The 18,022-nt window shown below is 37.4% G+C and overlaps 1 protein-coding gene across 4 annotated transcripts in view; it reads right to left on the bottom strand.

Moving 5' to 3' along the window:
• The window catches only part of gro (TLE family member transcriptional corepressor groucho), a 676,251-nt gene that overhangs the window by 277,281 nt on the left and 380,948 nt on the right, over positions 1–18,022 (bottom strand). For all 4 annotated transcript variants that reach the window (XM_069841169.1, XM_069841170.1, XM_069841171.1 and 1 more), the window contains exon 3: positions 11,794–11,857. In XM_069841169.1, the coding sequence (XP_069697270.1) occupies positions 11,794–11,857 (64 nt within the window). The remainder of the gene's footprint in view (positions 1–11,793; positions 11,858–18,022) is intronic.

Raw genomic sequence — 18,022 nt, 5'->3', positions numbered from 1 at the left:
AAAATCTTGCCAAATCCTAATTAATCACATGGTGCCACATTAATAGCAATTGCAATTTTTCACGCCCTTTTATTTGTTTCCCTTCTTTAAAATTTAATATCTATGTTTACATATGTATATTTGAGGATATACTGAGTCCGTAAGGGCTACCCTCAATGGGGGGGGGCAGTTTACTATTATTATTATTACTTTTTAAGTAGGTTATTTTACGACGCTTTATCACCATCTTAGGTTATTTAGCGTCTGAATGAGATGAAGGTGATAATGCCGATGAAATGAGTCCAGGGTCCAGCACCGAAAGTTACCCAGCATTTACTCATATTGGATTGAGGGAAAACCCCGGAAAAACCTCAACCAGATAACTTTCCCCAACCGGGAATCGAACCCGGCCACCTGGTTTCGCGGCCAGACGCGCTAACCGTTACTCCACACGTGTGGACTCTGTTCAACTTAATGAGACATTATGTAAGTATTTCCATGGCAACCGAAGTCGAAATCTCGTTCTACAATATGCTTTCAATTTTTATATTAGTGTAGGATCAATACAGGCGTTACACGGCGAAAGGAAAATGTCACAAGGAAGAAAGAAATTCAGTGAAGTCAGAAAAAATTGGAAAGAAAACATAGAAAACGGAAAGAAAATAAAGGAAAATGGAAAAAATAAATAAAGACGAATCGAAAGAAAGAGAAAGAGGGACAGAAAGAAGATAGGAAAGTAATCTCCTATTTGTGATATGCCATCCTCATCTAACCTAACCTCTTGTACTCCCACGAAGTCTATTCTATTTATATAGCTAGTTGTTTTGCTTCTAACGTTAACTCTCCTGTTCTATAAAGACTAGTTACTGTCTTTAAGTTATCGTAAGTTATTGAACTGTTTAGCAAATCATTTTCTGTGAGGTCCATTACATATACTAGGTTGTATCCGAACTGAGCAATTGACAGCTGAAGTGGGCCCCATACACGCAGAGACTTACCTGGCGGTAAGTCTGTACAAACATAAATTCACAAGCAAATGTCCTCATGAATGGAAGAAAAGTATCGAGTCTTTTGGCCTTGAGGTAAGTCTCCAAATTTCAGTGTCTGCTTGAATTTTTCAGACTTAGCACTCTCCAAATTCAGCGGGAGAAAAGGTAAATTCTCGCACAAAAATAAACGATACTGCGAGTATGTGTTCAAGATTTCGCCACTGTTTAGTTTTAATGAATTCCCTGTAGTGAAATGACGGCAAGCTATGAAGTACAGATTTGAAAAACCATTTTCACATTCTTATGAACGTAACACCATGACGGAATAGTATTTCTCAAGTAATCGCATTTCTCCACGGACAATTTTATTATTGCTTTCAACAACTTCTTACTATTTCAGTCGCACAGATAAGTCCCCGATAAGTATTTGCGTGTAGGGGATCCTATACATTACACATATGTACAGGGACATCATTTTATTTTTACTAACATTTTTAATATTAACCTGGCTATACCTTTAGAGAACCGGAAACACCGTTCGCTACGTCCTTCCACGACTGGAGTTCGATGATACTGGCGTAAAACACAAACAAATCACTTTGCTAGGTATAGGAGGGAAAAGTACTTCATCCATTTACGTAAACTAAGAAATATAGCGATTTTTAGTTGGATAATTTTAATTAGGTTTTTGTTTAATCAAAATGCAGTACAGTATTAACAATGAGTGTTTTTACTCACAAACTGAGTTATCCATGCGAACGTATGCATTATGCAGTGTATATTACGTCTACAGCACATTAGTGTACAATTTAGAGAATGAAATTAAATTGAAAAATAATCATAATATGGATATTTAAACATATATTTGAAAATGGTGGCCGTTCATTTCGATACAGGCTTCAGTTCCAATGTGCATATTATCGCACTATAGACTTTTTCATCTAATTCAATTGCCAGTTCCGTCCTTCGTACTAGTAACTCATATTGAAATAATTCTGTACCTACTCTATAAAAGAGTACCTTACGTACTGTAAATTCAATCTTCTGCCCGACCCGCACAGATAAAATTACTCACACATGCTATCTACTGTCCGTCCAAGTGATTATGCCGCAGGATCGTAGAAAGGGGGGAAATTACGTGACAGTTAATTACTTAACGAGGCCCTTTTATTTAAGTTATTTTAAACAGTTGTATAATATTACGTAAACGTCCAATTCCTAACAGAAATTAAAGTTTTCGGAAAAGAGCTAAGACAGCCTAGCCACTAGCTGGCGAATAATAGCTAGTGGGGGAAACCGGGATGCGAGGTAGGCAAACGGACAGTACCTGTGCGAAAATATGATTCAATATTGAAAGCTCTTTCGTCACTGGAAAACGCGAACATATTTCTGGAACGTACTATACTCACTAACTCAGTGCTGTTTACTATATGCGGCGTTGATTCTGTCTGGAGGACAGTTGGAACTTCATTAGTAGAAGAGGTGGGAATGAAGTACATTCAAAAACTCAGGTAGAATAAAAATTGAAGTAAAAATAAAATGATGTCCCTGTATTTTCTTTTATCGAATCACCCTTCCCCACGTGTAAAAAAGGGGGGGGGGGTTTGAAGACGTGCTGGTTTGACATTACGTTGCATAAAATAGTGGTTCAATTGGTTTCTGCGTAGAATGTGTAATTACATATGAGCGATATTACTTTGTATAATAATAAAGCACGAAGTAACCCAAGAACAAATGTGACGTACCACTTACAGCTGGCGTAAGAAACTTGCACGTATGTGTTAAATCAAGTTGCTTGAGTCACGCGGTTTGTTAATGTCCCATCACCACACTTGTGATGCGGTTAATCAATACTTTCACAGTTGTCAGACAAACGTCGCCACGGCTACCCGGAGATGTTATACCGCCCCGCGTAGTACAGTATAAGACCGACGCTGCACAGCAAACGTAACCTGAACCCGGACATGCAACACGTCCACCATTCTGCAACTCGACGTCACACTTTCACTGCATGCAGTCCACTGAGAAGTATTTGGTGACTCAACTACATGTTCCATCAATCAACAGCCAACGACATTTTATCAATATCCGAGAACTCCCTATTATACCACACAGACATTGTATTAGCAGACGACAATAATAAATTATTGTTTTCAGTCTTCGAGACATTAAACCGGAAGCACCGCATTGTCGCCGTCAGTTACGCTCAGCAGATAGCAAGCCTAGGGATAGGCAGTTATGATTCGCCGAAGAGAAGCACGTGCTTTCTTTACACCTAAGATCCAAGAAATTTAATTCATTAAATTTATTACCTACTACTATTTCATCTACTTATTAGTTATATACAAAATTCTACAGCCTATTTCATATAGGACAGCGTTTCTCAAAGTATGGTCCGCGGACCACCTGTGTTCCTTCAAAAAATGCAGAAGAAAAAATAAATTTAAAACGAATTGCATATCACTCTATAGCTGAAAATCTCAGAGTTTGGAAATGACACATGGCAATGCCTTTCACTTTTTCTCCCAGTACTGACATATTATGAAATTTATTACCCTATCCATCTACCGACTTCCACTCTACTCTCAACAACAAAAGAGGGATACAAAGCACTATGAATGTGGTATTTCCCTGCACATCTAGCGCCGCGCCTGTAACCCAGTCAAGGACCATCCAAATTCATAACAGAGGACCGAACCTTGTGATGTATTGATGACTTTCTAAATAGTTTTGCCGACACCCAGTCTGCACACTGAAATGGTCACGTACTGTACGTCGTACACACCAATAATACAACTCTGAGGTCACATTTTGAAACTTATTTTACAAGTAAATATGACGAATTTTCATGGGTTCGTGATCACTTTCATTGCGATATTGAAACTAACAAACTTTCACTGAGTGAAAGAGAACAGTTAATTGAACTCTCGAATGAGACCGGACTTAAAATGAAATTCCATGCGGAAGATATGGTTAATTCCTGGACCGCATCACAAGTGAAAAGAGAATATAGTGAACTGTACAATGGTGCTTTAGAGATTATAATTCAGTTTGTTTCTAGGTATCTGTGTCAGAAAGGGTTTTCATCAGTAACTCTAATAAAAACAAAGTAGGCTACAGAAATCGACTCGATGTATGTGACGATCTCAGACTTAAGCTTACCAGGATATGTCCAAATATATAACTGTGCAAGAATCGGCAGGCTCCTCCATCTCGTTGATATGAGTACCAATATTCATTTATTTTTTTTTTTAGTTAATAAGTTAAAGAATATCCAAAGTATCACTGCTTCCCTGGCCTGCACGTTCGCCAGACATGTCGCCCATCGAACATGTCTGGGATATGGTTAGTCGACAACTTGTTCGTCATGGTCATGGATGGGCATCTCGTGCTCTCAGAGTGCTAAAAAATCTTGAACGAGAGAAAGACTGACGGAGCCAGCCGCAGCAGTTACAAGTCGTTTGTAGTTCCGCTGCAAAAGCAGTTCACTGCCACGGTGCGCTCTGGCGGCTCATGCAGGTGGTCGTGATATCTACTCCATGATTTGAATTTCAGAATGACGCATGGTACAATAATTATAGTAATTTTAGACAGACTGTACCTAAACACACATAACTAAATTATATTATTTCCTAGCTTTGTAAATTAGTTTAGTATTGGAAACACAAACTGAATACAACCTTTTCAAGATACAACAAATATGGCTGCAATACTTATTTATTATTGCAATATTTGTTAATATTTATTATATGTCTTATTTGAAACATAGAACGAGAGAATTTACAAGTCGTTATATATTAAAATGTATTCCTCTGTTCTCAGAAAGATAACAGTCTGTATTCGCAAACAATATCAAATTCAAGGAAGTATTTTTTTACATGTCACGGCAAATGAAATAAACTTACTTCTAAGCTCTTTCTGTACATGGAGAGCTTTTACACTTCTTTCTTGTATTAAACTCTGATTTAAGCACATACAGTATATATGGAAGGAATGAGTATATTTGGAAATTCTGACTTAGGCAGCATTACGAACAGTTCGATTCCTGATTTCGTTGAAATATGAGTGGCGTGCTGTTCTGTAGATTTATCAATTCAAGCTACAAACTTAAGGAATCTTCTATCGGCTGTAAGCCAAAAGGATTTTAGAAAAATCTCGATTCCTTGTCAATTTTCACTGTTTCTCCAAACTTACCAGTGAATTCTGCTGTTGTCTTGAAGTAGGGTCTTATATTTGAGGGGTTCACAACCAGAGTGAACCAAGTCCATCTGGAATAGTTCTGTGATATTGAGTCTTAAAGTTCCTGTCTCACGCTTAGCAACCTTCACCTTCCATAGGAAATGCTGCCCTCTGTGGAGTAACAAATGAGTTATGGACTTTGTTTTTTATGGCAATCAATAAGTCTAAGTTTTCTTCATTCGAGATTGTATTAGTCCACAAATTGATCACTGGTGGACTTGGTCCACTCTGGTTGTGAGCCCCTCATTTGATGATAAGATTTTCTTACCACCCTTCAAGATAGTTTATAGTCAAAGAAAGTAAAGTTGTCTATGTTCTACATGACACTGTCACATTTGAAATTTACCCATAAATGCTCTTTGCTAATCGATCATATGTCGTGCAATTCTGTAACTCGCACGCACGTGCTAACGATATTTGATATCAGTCTCACCTTGTTAATATCCCATTTTTATCTTTAACTGTTCTAAAGCAGATTCAGACAGTATTTCTATCTGAATCATTTATCGCCCATCGTTCTCGATTGCATTTGAATGTGCAAACTTCGAATGCAACGGCCACCATGATAACCTCAAGACTACGGAGAGCGACTCAGTGCCTTGTCACCAGCACCAAAGTAAGAATGTTACGGATGATTTCTTATAATTAAACCTTTACAGCAATTAACATCTAACAACAAACGAACTGATCGCTTGTGCAGAACGACTTAACTCACGCGGTAGTGCTTTCACTGCACAGTTCCGAGCTCATGTTTACAGTTTAGCACTATTAGACGAGTTACAGCACGAAAAGTGCCAGTGAATAGTTTCGTTCGCGCTTATATGTGTTAATGCTACAGGCCACTCGCTATTCCTGTATTACGTACTGCCTTGTCGGCCATGTAAGTATTTTCGGAACAAACCAGTAGGCTATATCTGAGAATCGCTTATGCTGTCTTTATTGCATTTACAATATAGGTATATTCGTTTGACCGTTCCCTGGCAGCACTTGCACTGTTATTCTCAGACAGGATGTATTCAGCCTCTGCAAAATTTCTTTAATAGGGAATACAGTAATTCCAGACGATTGCAGGTCTCACCCTCCACTTACTTACTTATTGCTTTTAAGAAACCCGGAGATTCATTGTCGCCCTCATATAAGCCCGCCATCGGTCCCTATCCTAAACAACCGCTGAAATTACTCTAAGAGAAAATTTACCTCTGATAAGACAAAATAAATTTTTTCCTGGAGTGAAGTCGAACTCGCGCCATAGTACATCCAGAGCCATCTCCCAAACAGATACAACTCCGAAACGCTATACAACAACTGATTATTCTAAATTGTTTTCCTTCTACGCTCGTTTTCTAACAGATTTGCCAACAGTAACTTTGAGACACTGGCATCACTAAAGTGTTTGAAATTTGAAATAATTTTAAAGAAAATATGTAATGATACTGTAGTACATTAGAAATGTTTAGAAGTGTCTAAGATGTTTACATGTGTTTAAAAGCATTTAAAATGTTTACAAGTGCTTATAAATCTTTAAAACTAGTTAAAAGTGCTTAAAATTGTTCACCAGTGTTTAAAAGTGAAAAGTGTTTGGGAGAGCTTAGAAGTAATCTTGGAATGTGGCCCGGATAACATCGATCCATATGAGCTTAGAAGTGTTTGAACGTTTTTAAAAGATTTTAGAAGTGTTTAGAAATACTTAATAGTGATAGGAATGTTTAAAAGGGCGTTAAAATATTTAGAAGTGCTGAGAAAACTTTTAATGTAACGAAGCATTTAGAAGTGTTTAAAAGTATGTAGGAGTGCTTAGGAGTTTTTATAAGTGTTTAAAAGTATCTAGAAGTGTTGAAAAGAGTGTCTAGAAGTGTTAAGAACTATTTACGCATAAATTAAATACCTAATATCAACAGAGGGGTATAAAATACAATAACAGACCGTATTAGGAAAGAAGAAACCAGAAGCAGACAAAGAATTTTCAGTCTGCTTGACAAGATATCGACTATCAGAGCAATTGTTTGACGCGTGTTGAAAAAAAAACATGGAAGGCGACATTTATTGCATAAGGAATCTATAAATACAAACGTAGAGAAAAAAAACAGGTAAAAGAAATCCACAAAAGCGTTTGAATCATCCCTTTTAATATCGTACAGCAGTGAATTGTTTTGGAGAAAATTACCTGGAGAAGAATCAGTAGGTGTCAGAATGATCCGTGAAAACGATGAAGATGGTGGGCATTGTGATGGTTGTGGGGTTGTTGTTGTTGTTGTTGATGATGGTGATGATGATGATGATAATTTGCACTACTCTGTGTATAATACGCGGACAAATGCAAAAGGAATGACAATTTTTACCTGAAATCGAACCGTAATAGATTCAGTTTCCAGTAATTTCTGTTTTCTATACAAGTGGACCAGCAAAGAAATAATTGAGGGCTCGCGTAATTATTTCCCTCCCCTGGTAAAGTGAAACTGTTACGACCCGTTCTCACTTGCACATCGGCTGCGGCATATTAATGTACTGAATTTAAATGAGAGGCAAAGTGCATAAGATTTGATGATGACAAGCGTTGTTAGCAGAAGAGACGATACTAAGGAATAGACATATGCTACCGGACCTGCATGACATCTGTCAACAGTATGGGATGAAGTTAAATACAAAATATGAAGACCATGGTTATCGGAAGAAAGATAAAGAAGGTAAATGTGCGAATTCTACATGAGGCAGTAAAGCAAGGAGACAGCTTCAAGTAACATAGTCCACCATTGTGGAGTGACGGTTAGACTTCTTGGCCGTGAAACGAGCGGGCCTGGGTTCAAATTCTGGTCGAGACAAGTTACCTGGTTGGTTTTTTTATGAGATTTTTTTCTCAGCTACTCGAAGCAGAGTAACTTTCGGCGTTGGACCTCGGACTCATTCGCCTTCATTAGTATCATTTCCATTAATCCTCTTAATAGTTTATACGTCGACCAGGAGCACATGGCTGAAGTGGTTCCTGGATCTGCCTATTTATTTTATTTATTTATTTATTTATTTATTTAGCTATTTATTTATTTATATAAGCTGGTAGAGATAAGGCCATCAGGCCTTCTCTTTCCCTCTACCAAGGGATCACAACTACAATATTAAAATACAATTACAATTGAGGGGCTTAGAACAAAAAGCAGGTAAGAGACATTGTTAAAAAATTAGGTAAGTGCGTGTTGTGATAGCCCAAAAGGATGTTTCTTTGGGATAAAATCAGGTAAGTGATCACACTGTGCAGGGCTGCTATATGGGCATCATTTCACCAAACTAGTGTATAATATTCCATTGCATGTAGAACTTTAATTGTAATTTTCTCAAAACTAGGTTTCCGCCACTTACCTGCTTTTTGTTCTAAGCCCCTCAATTATAATTACAATTAATATTAAATTTACACATACAATAAGAATCAAAGTAGTAAGAGATTAACTGATTAATAAAAGCTAGACAGTTTATTCTAAAAGTTAAGAAGAGAAAAGCATTTCTTTCATTGATTAAGTAAAAATTAAACCTACTCTACGCAGTAAGAAAATGCTTAATAAGCTTGCTTTTGAACGCTACTAAATTCCGGCAGTCTCTGATGTCACGGGTAGGGTATTCCACAAGCGCGAGAGCGAGATTGTGTATGATGATGAATAAGATGATGTCTTATGTGTTGGTATGGCTAGTATGCGGCTATTTTGCGTGCGAGTGAAGAGATTATAGGAGGGGTCTGTCTGCGGGAGCTACACATATCCAGCGAAGTCGCAGGGGGCTTTAATAAGCGGACTGCGGGTGATCGGGGGAATATAATTTCATTGGGCGTCCCCATGGATAAAGATCGTGAAATCGATGACTGGTAGAGGATGCAGCAGATTCAGGCACATGAATTGCGAACAGATGCCATCGATCTGAGGAGGCTGCAGAATAACATCACAGGCAGGCAGAGGATCAGATCTCCAGTCAGAGCTGGATGCTGTGGCTGAATCGATGTGATGACACCATGTAGTGAATCATGCGCTTGAAGAAGCGGTCCTAAGGACTTCAATCATCATTCCAACATAAGGAGGTTGCACAACAGGCCTAAGGCTACGGTGCTTGCCTGCGGGCCCTCCTCCTCCGAAAAAAAAAGCAGTAACATGAACTACTGCCAGGTCAAAAGGAGGATAGCAATGACAAAGGAAGCTTTTACTAGAAAAAGGAGCATCTTCTGCAAACGTGTGGAAAAAGAACTAAGTAACTAGTGAAGTGCTTTGTGTGCGGTGTGGCATTCTATGGGGCAGAAACATGGATATTACGACGAAGTGAAGAGAAGCGAATAGAAGCATTTGAAATGTGGATATGGAGAAGGATGGAACTTGTGAAGTGACCAGACAGAATAAGAAACGAAGTTGTGTTGGAAAGAGTGGGTGAAGAAAGAATCATGCTGAAACTGATCAGGAAGACGAAAAGGAATTGGTTGGGTCACTAGCTGAGAAGAAACTGCCTACTGAAGGATGCACTGAAAGGAATGGTGAACGGGAGAAGACTTCAGGGCAGAAGAAGATATCAGATGATAGAGATATTAAGACATATGGATCATATGAAGAGACAAAGAGGAAAGCAGAAACTAGGAAAGATTGAAGAAAGCTGGGTTTGTAGTGAAAGACCTGCCCTTTTACAGAAAACTGTGAATGAATAAATAATTAATAAATGCATGAAATGAAAGGCTGCGAAACGATACGCCGCGATCGTATTCATCGGAAAATTAATTTTCGATGGCTCTTCAGAATCGGAAGTTGTTGGGTAGACGCTCGGATTTTGGAGATGATCTGTTCATATAAGAACATCAGCTGTCTTTTTATATAGTACATTTGTCCATCTTTATAGGTTAGGAACGAAACTGGATTGTGAAAAACTGACTAATTTGGTTGAGTAATATCCATTTCTTTATGACAAAAGCCACGAATAGGCCTACTAGTTATTGTAACAATAATGTAGTGCTAATGCCTGGAGGGAAATAAATAACACGCAGCACTACAGGTGAGAAAATATTTGTAATCCATTTTGTTTAGCATCGCTGCAGGCTAAAGAAAATATTAGTGAAGCGCGACATGCCGCGACGCGTGTGAGCGGACCATTACAATACTCGTAGTGAAGTTTTCATTGTATGACTATACGTGTACACTGGCGTTCAAAGATATCTGACGTAGAATTTTCTGACCGTGTAAGCGAACTTTGTCGCCACAGGTAAGTCAGAACCAAAGATAAAATAAAAAAATGGACAGGGTTTGAAGTAGTTCCGCTAGTTCTCAATAGGTGACACCATTATTGGGACGAGTAAAGTTTGAAATAGTTTCGCTATACACTTGTTTTTTTAAAGATGAGACATGACAGTTGAGCGGTCGAGCTTGGAACTACAGTGCCATGTTGCCAATATGGACTACCACGCTGCCAGCTGATGGAAGCTAGCAATTGTGGTTAAGATGGCTGACGTTAAAACATTCATTGACAATTGACGCGAAGGTAAGAATCAGAGACGAAACGTACCAATGCTAACGTTGTGTGCACAATAAATGTCGCCAAGAGAGCTATTAAGCACTCGCCACATGGGAACGGTAAAGGCCCATTCACAATGAAAATTAAACGTAACCGTAACATAAACACAGAAGTTTGCGCCCAGGCTACCAAATGGGATCATTCACAATGATTCACATAAACATTGGCATAAACATTACTGTAAGACGTTAACATGAAAGTTTGCAAACTCCAAACTTTCATGCTTATGCTTACGTGATTTGCAAACAGAACATAATCGTGGAGCGCTGAAGTATACGACAGAATATGAGGAAATGGCGTCGTTGTTATGTTTCCATGGTTACCAAGTATGTTTGCTGTTATGTTTATGTCCCCATCGTGAATGATGGTATGACTTCTTGATTTTACCGTAACGTTTACATTCTTAAGTTAACGCTTACGTTATGTTTAATTTTCATTGTGAATAAGCCTTTACTTAGCAGAACGTACGTACACACACACACACACACACACACACACACACACACACACACACACACACACACTACATAGCGCCCTTTTTCCATACACTTAGTTAGGCGCGCTTTAACTTATTGTGCGTCCTATATATGCAATGATTGTCCAAACCCAACATGTAGCCTGGGTGATATTGGTGGGCCACTGCCTCAGCGCCTGATAGAGCTAGGTCCCATCCGGAGCCCTAAGCATCTGAAATCTGTACTATGTCCAAGGCTTCATCCCAGCCTATTGAAAATTTAATATTGAAAATTATAGATGAAATAGAGGTGGAGAGTGTTGGTGGAATGACAAAGGAAAACGGGAGTACCCCGAAAAAATCCCCTGCAACGTCTGTTTTGTCCGCTACAAATTCCATCACGACCTCATCGGGGATCGAACCAGGGCCGCCTGGATAGAAGACCATACAGACGCGGCATCGAAGTGTCCTCACAGAGAGATATATCCGTTTCTTGGTTTACTTATACCACAGTATAATTAAGTTTTTTTAGGTTTACAATTTTATCCAATAAAATTAACTTAATTTCTAAGATCTATGTTAAAAACTATTACGGATCCCACTCACCATGACGTAGTGGCGCTGCATCTCAGTCTTCTCGCTTGCAAGCTTCTCGCACTCCAGCTTCAGCCTGCAACAGAGATCAAGCAATGTTAACAGCAGTTCGCGTTCTGTACCTATATAATATAAGAATGAGATGGAGTACCGTAAACTGAGGCTATTTTAATATGGTTTAAAAAGTTGATTAACTGTAAGATCCGTTGACTTAATTCGAAATGTGTTAATCACATAAAAGTTCCCTAGGCTATAAATTAATGTGACCAGAATTTCTGACGCTAAAACCGGAACACTTACTAATAATACAGGTTCGCAGAAAACCCTCTCTGCTAGTAGTACAGCATTCTGTACCGGAAATAGTAATTTAATTCTTTAATTTTAAAATAATATGAACACAACACAGACGTAACTGTTTAGGATTATATAAAAAAAATTACATTAGGCCTACTCGCAACACAAAACACAAAGTTACAGCCTACTCATAACAATCCCATTTGACATATGTTTTGCTGAATGAGTTGCCATAAGAAGTTTCTTATTCTCCATCAAGAAATTGTGGAAGTCAAGGAACTGTATTTGAAATTAATTTTGGTAATAAACAATAGCTTCACCATGTCAATCTTCAATTGTGTTTTCACTGATGTTCATATTTTGTTCATTTTGGCAAAAACTCTTTCTACAGGAACATTGGTTCTAGCCAAATTCTGCAATTTTAGTAATATTTCTGAATTTAATTAATTTAATTTAATTAACTAGCTAGAGCTAGTGAATACAAATTAAATTTATAAAACAAACATGTTTCTAGTCATTACCGTAAGAACCAGGCTCGTGTACGGTGTGGTCTTAGCCAATAATATGGCACAAAATTTACAAAGGCAGTTAATAAATACAGTAAGTAACTTAATTCAAACCAATAAATAACACACAAGAGCAAAAAAAGAAAGAGAAACAGAGAGAAAAAACACATTTAATATAAATTGACAATCAGACAGAAATATGAAAAACATTAATATAGTCGACAGAAATAAAAGGTAAAAAAATACATTTGTTAATATATCATGAATAATTTTACATATTCCCTTTTTAAAAGCTTCAATTTTAAAATATTTAAAATTTGGAAAATGGATTGTAATTTTATTATAAAGTCTTGGGCCGAAATTAACACCATGTTTAAGAGCTGCACTTCTATGACATTTAGGCTCAATTAATGGGAAAGTAGACTTTTGTCTTCGAGTACGACATTCATGTCGATTAGATTTATGTTTTATTTGATTTCTGTGGTAATAAGTTAGCAAACTATATTTATAAATTTCTTCAATAGTTAATACTTTAAACTCTGTACAAATTAAATTTGTTGAGTAATCCATATATCAGGTCAGACAAATTTTTATTAATCTTCTGTGTAATAAAATTAATGGATTAAGCACAGATGATGCTACTCCACCCCCAATTTATTATACCACATTGTATTAATGGTTGTACTAAAGCTAAAAATATTCTCAATGCCTCCTTAGTGATAAAATTTCGAAGTATTACGAATTTGTAAATTGTCTTTCTTATGCTTGTACACATGAAATCAATCTGTTTATCCCAAAGTAAATGCTGATATATAATAATTCCTAAATATATAACTTCTGTGGAAGGTGTTAGATGTGTGCAATTACAATAATTATTTGTTAATTCATTACATGAAATATTATGTATTACTAAGTGATAATTATTCATAGGTGGAGATAAACCTTTCGTTGTTAAAGAAAATGGAATGACAAGTGTTAATAAGAGAAATACTGAAACATTTCTTCCACACATCTCATAGCAACTTCTTTCTCCTCTCTGTTTCATTCAGTGACTTTGTCTACGGTAGCAAATTATTTCACATGAAAAAATTCACTGAACATGGCTTTATCATCAATGTTGGAATCTTCAGAAATGTTTGTAATGATATCTATAAACATTTACATTTTAGAACATTGTTCAGCAAGATTCTTTTTTGCATTTTTCAACAAAATGGGGCTAATAGGTGTACAAACAAGAACTGTCGGGACACCGGGACTAAATGTGTAAAAACGGGACTATCCCGTTCAAAACGGAAGGCCTGGTCACATTAATTATAGCCTACACCTATAATGGTATGATTCCTACACATTAACATTAAACATTAAAAACTTCTTCTTTTGGTTAGTATGTGGCGATGTGTTTTTGGGTCACTTTGTCATGCCATTTCCTTTTGTTGTAGTTCAAAGTTTGCTGTCTCTATAGCACTTTGACACTACTCTTTTCAATAATACTCGAACTTAAGAGTGGTCAGAATTTAGCTTATTTTGGATTTATTGTAGCTTAGTAGCGCTAGTTCTAAGCATAATGCCTTTGACTACGACGCTACGGCGCTAGAGTATATACATAATTAATATACGATGGTCGTAAATAGAAATTTGTAAAATGGATTTCCAATCTTGATTCAATAAGAATGATACACAGTGTTACTAGATGATCAGTGAAATCGGAACAACTCAATTGGACTACTCAATTATCGATGAAACTGAACTCCTAACCTTTACCAACATGTGGGAGTCAAGAATAGGCAGTGCAATCAAAAGCACCTCCATTTTTATGCCCAGGGTCTCAACTTTAAACATGTAACACAAAAGAACTAGCGAAAAATGCATAATTTTAACACTCGCTTTTTTCCTTTGTCTATCAAGTTCTTTTTTTTTTATTATTAAGGACCGGATTTTTATGTAATATCAAGGTCTGAAATATGTACATATTTATGTAAGAAAAATAAGCTGAATATGTACCAAAATATGTATAATATGAAAATATTAATATCATTATCTGGCAGGTATAGGATAGGTAAGACTCTCCAGTTGTGATTTCATAGAGCATCCAACCTTTTTTACCGCACACTTGACACATTACTATTTTTCCATCTATAGTGAAAGCTTCGTCCATCGTAATCCATGATTTTATTTTTGTCGTTAGGGTTGAAGGTGCAGGGGCCATTTTAGTTAGTTAAAAGCAGTAGATAAACTCACTTGCACTTTATACTGTAAGTACTAAAACTAGAAAACTGGGTCAAATAAATGACTCAACAGTACTGCAAGCACTGTTCTGCTTTACTGGATTAGGAGAAAATAAGAGGAGATGTGGGACATATGCATCTTAGCTGCACCCTGTAAGAAACAATGTACCTACTAAAACCTCAAACTATACGCATTTACAAACTGTTGTTTGAAAAATGGCATTCCTCTCTCATTCAGAAGAGTAGGATTATTCCAGCCGAGAACCATACTTTCTAATTGCTAGGAAAATTCCATATCCGTATAGGTCTACTAAATTTAAAGTAAAGAGGTCAAGCAATAACCTGAAAAGCTATTTATTTAATCTTTCAACAGCTTTCCAGTTTATGCCTTTACTCCATCTTCTTTTCAAGAGTTGGCTACTTTATTGCGGCTCATGTCAGACTTGACACGGGTTTTCCCTAGAAGGATTAGGAAGAGGGTGAGTAAGGTTGCAAATTGCATGGGAACGGCTTGTTAAGACGTATGCAGAACAATTATAGTTTCATACAAATCATGTCGTCCTCGTCCCACTGCACCGCATGAAGGCAAAGCTCCTTTCTGAGTGATTTTTACAATACAAAGTAGTTGTATGAGAAAGGTTGCCTTTTATTCACTCATATTTACGGTGGGCGGTATGGGGTCAGTGCCTCTACTACTTCCTGGAGCTAAGGACGTTATGTTTCGTCCCGAAATATATCTTTTCTTGGGTAGGTAAAAAGGCTTTCTAAATCTGTGTATTTTAAATTGTAAACTCCCCCAGCAGGTTCCCCCCCCCTCTTTTAGAGAAGTAAAAATGAATAAACCCTCTAAATATGTAGATTTATGTAATACCAAGCCATAATATGTAATGTGGGGTAAGTATGTAAAAATATGTAGTATCAAATTTTAATATATTAATGGTAATTACCGCAAAGATTTATTTATATACGGTTAGGATTAAAGGAATATAATATGTAATTACATAAAAATCCAGTCTTTTTTATTATTACTTCAAATTGTGGGTACTTGTCTTTCGGCCAGCGTCCCCATGTATGAACGACGCGCCGAGGCTGTACGTTTTTGTCGCTGTTAAGTGCTTTAATATCAAAGTAAATGAAGCTGTTTTGAGTATTATTTATCTAGTATCTATTAAGAAATTTGTTACTATATTAAACATGAAATACAACGCATGAACATCGATTTCTTGAACAGAAAATCCACCAAGAACGTGCAAGATTTTAAAAATACTGTACCTAGTCCCATCTTCCACAGTAAGCATGTCTAGAACGTGCGGTGCAATTGTGAAATGCTGGTTGCTCCTGAATTTTAGCTTCTGCTTGTAGAAATGTTAAGGCATCCCGCGTGCATTCCACGAGACGAAGTGGGAAAGGTAAGGCCATATAAATGTCATGCTTACATAATATGAGCAACGCTTGACCCCAAGGGAAAGAACCCCTGGTGCTCTTCAGACAGCACACTCAGTGGTACCCACGTACGTCCTCCCACACGACTGAGGTCTGTCTCTTAGACTCTCGCTATATTAAACAGAATTAGCAATCGAATGGTGTTGTCGATAACGTTCGAATTTATGATAGTGAAAATGTAAACTGTATGGAGACTGAAATATCGACCACAAACAGCTGAACCCTTGCAATGTGAAATTATGTTCATCATTTTAAGTGTACATATTGCGAGGTTACCTCAGAGATGGCATTTTGAAAATGAAACCGGGAATTCCTCATGAGAATACTCTTCCTTGATGTAGAATACGTATTTTCCCGCACCGAGTACGAGCACTATTCCGGAATTTGTGGGGGAACAAAATTTATCAAGAATTTCAAATGTTTATTGTAACAAAAATATCACCTACAGTCGAATCCTAATGGTATTAGTAGTTAGATCATGGACCAATATAACTTGTAAGACAACGTTCAATGACGCCAACCTCGCTACGGGCTTGAGGACGCCGAAGGTACGAATTGTTGCCACACCCCCTAATCACCAGATCTGGCACCTTGAGACGTCTTTCTTTTCCCAAAGTCCAAAACTCACTTGACTGGGAAGAAATTTTCGTCAAATAAAGAAGTTATCACAACAGCAGAAGGCTCCTTTGCAGATCTCGAGGAATCTGTGCAGCACCGGTGGACCAAGAGTGTGAAACTCAGGGGGGATACATGCATACATACATACATACATACATACATACATACATACATACATACATACATACATACATACATACATACATACTTACATAAGTGATCTGCCCGAAGGGTAGGTCTTTCAATGCAAACCCAGTATTCTCCAATCTTTTCTATTTTCTGCCTTCCTCTTTGCTCCACATATGATCCACTTATCTTAATGTCGTCTATCATCTGATATCTTCTTCTGCCCCGAATTCTTCTCCCGTTCACCATTTCTTCCAGTCCATCCTTCAGTAGGCAGTTTCTCCTCAGCCAGTGACATAACCAATTCCTTCTTCTCTTTCTTATCAGTTTCAGCATCATTCTTTCTTCAGCCACTCTCTCCAACACAATTACGTTTCCTATTCTGTCTGTCCACTTCACACGTTCTATTCTTCTCCATATCCACATTTCAAATGCTTTTATTCGCTTTTCTTCAATTCGTCGTAATATCCATATTTCTGCCCTATACAATGCCACACTCCACACAAAGCACTACACTATTTTCTTCCTTGGTTCTTTTTCCAGAGGTCCGCAGAAGATGCTTCTTTTTCTAGTAAAAGCTTCCTTTGCCATTGCTATCCTCCTTTTGATTTCCTGGCTGCAGAAAGTGCCTTGTCCCCCGAAGTCAGCGACTATGTTTCCCAGTACAGCGTTTACATTTCGAATTATATACGAACAGAAATATATACAGTGTATATATATATATATATATATATATATATATATAATTACAAATGATTCATCGGGTTTTAAGCGGCTGCATAAAGAAAAATATAACACTTAGACCCAGTTTCACCAACCTTTGTTAAATATTTAATATGTCGTTAAGACAGTTTAACAGTAAACTTAACGGAAGAGATGTTTCATCAACTGTTGTTACTGCTAACATCATGTTAAACCCACTGTTAAATTAACATAGCATACTCCCGCAGTTAAATCGTTAACATCCTGTTACAGCGTGAATCATAGCTGCCAGGGAACATATGTTACACGCCGCATTATTATATCGAG

Source organism: Periplaneta americana, chromosome 12 (genome assembly GCF_040183065.1).
Source record: "Periplaneta americana isolate PAMFEO1 chromosome 12, P.americana_PAMFEO1_priV1, whole genome shotgun sequence".
Lineage (NCBI taxonomy): Eukaryota > Metazoa > Arthropoda > Insecta > Blattodea > Blattidae > Periplaneta > Periplaneta americana.
Note: the sequence above shows the minus strand (reverse complement) of the source record. Positions and strands in the feature narration are given on the sequence as shown.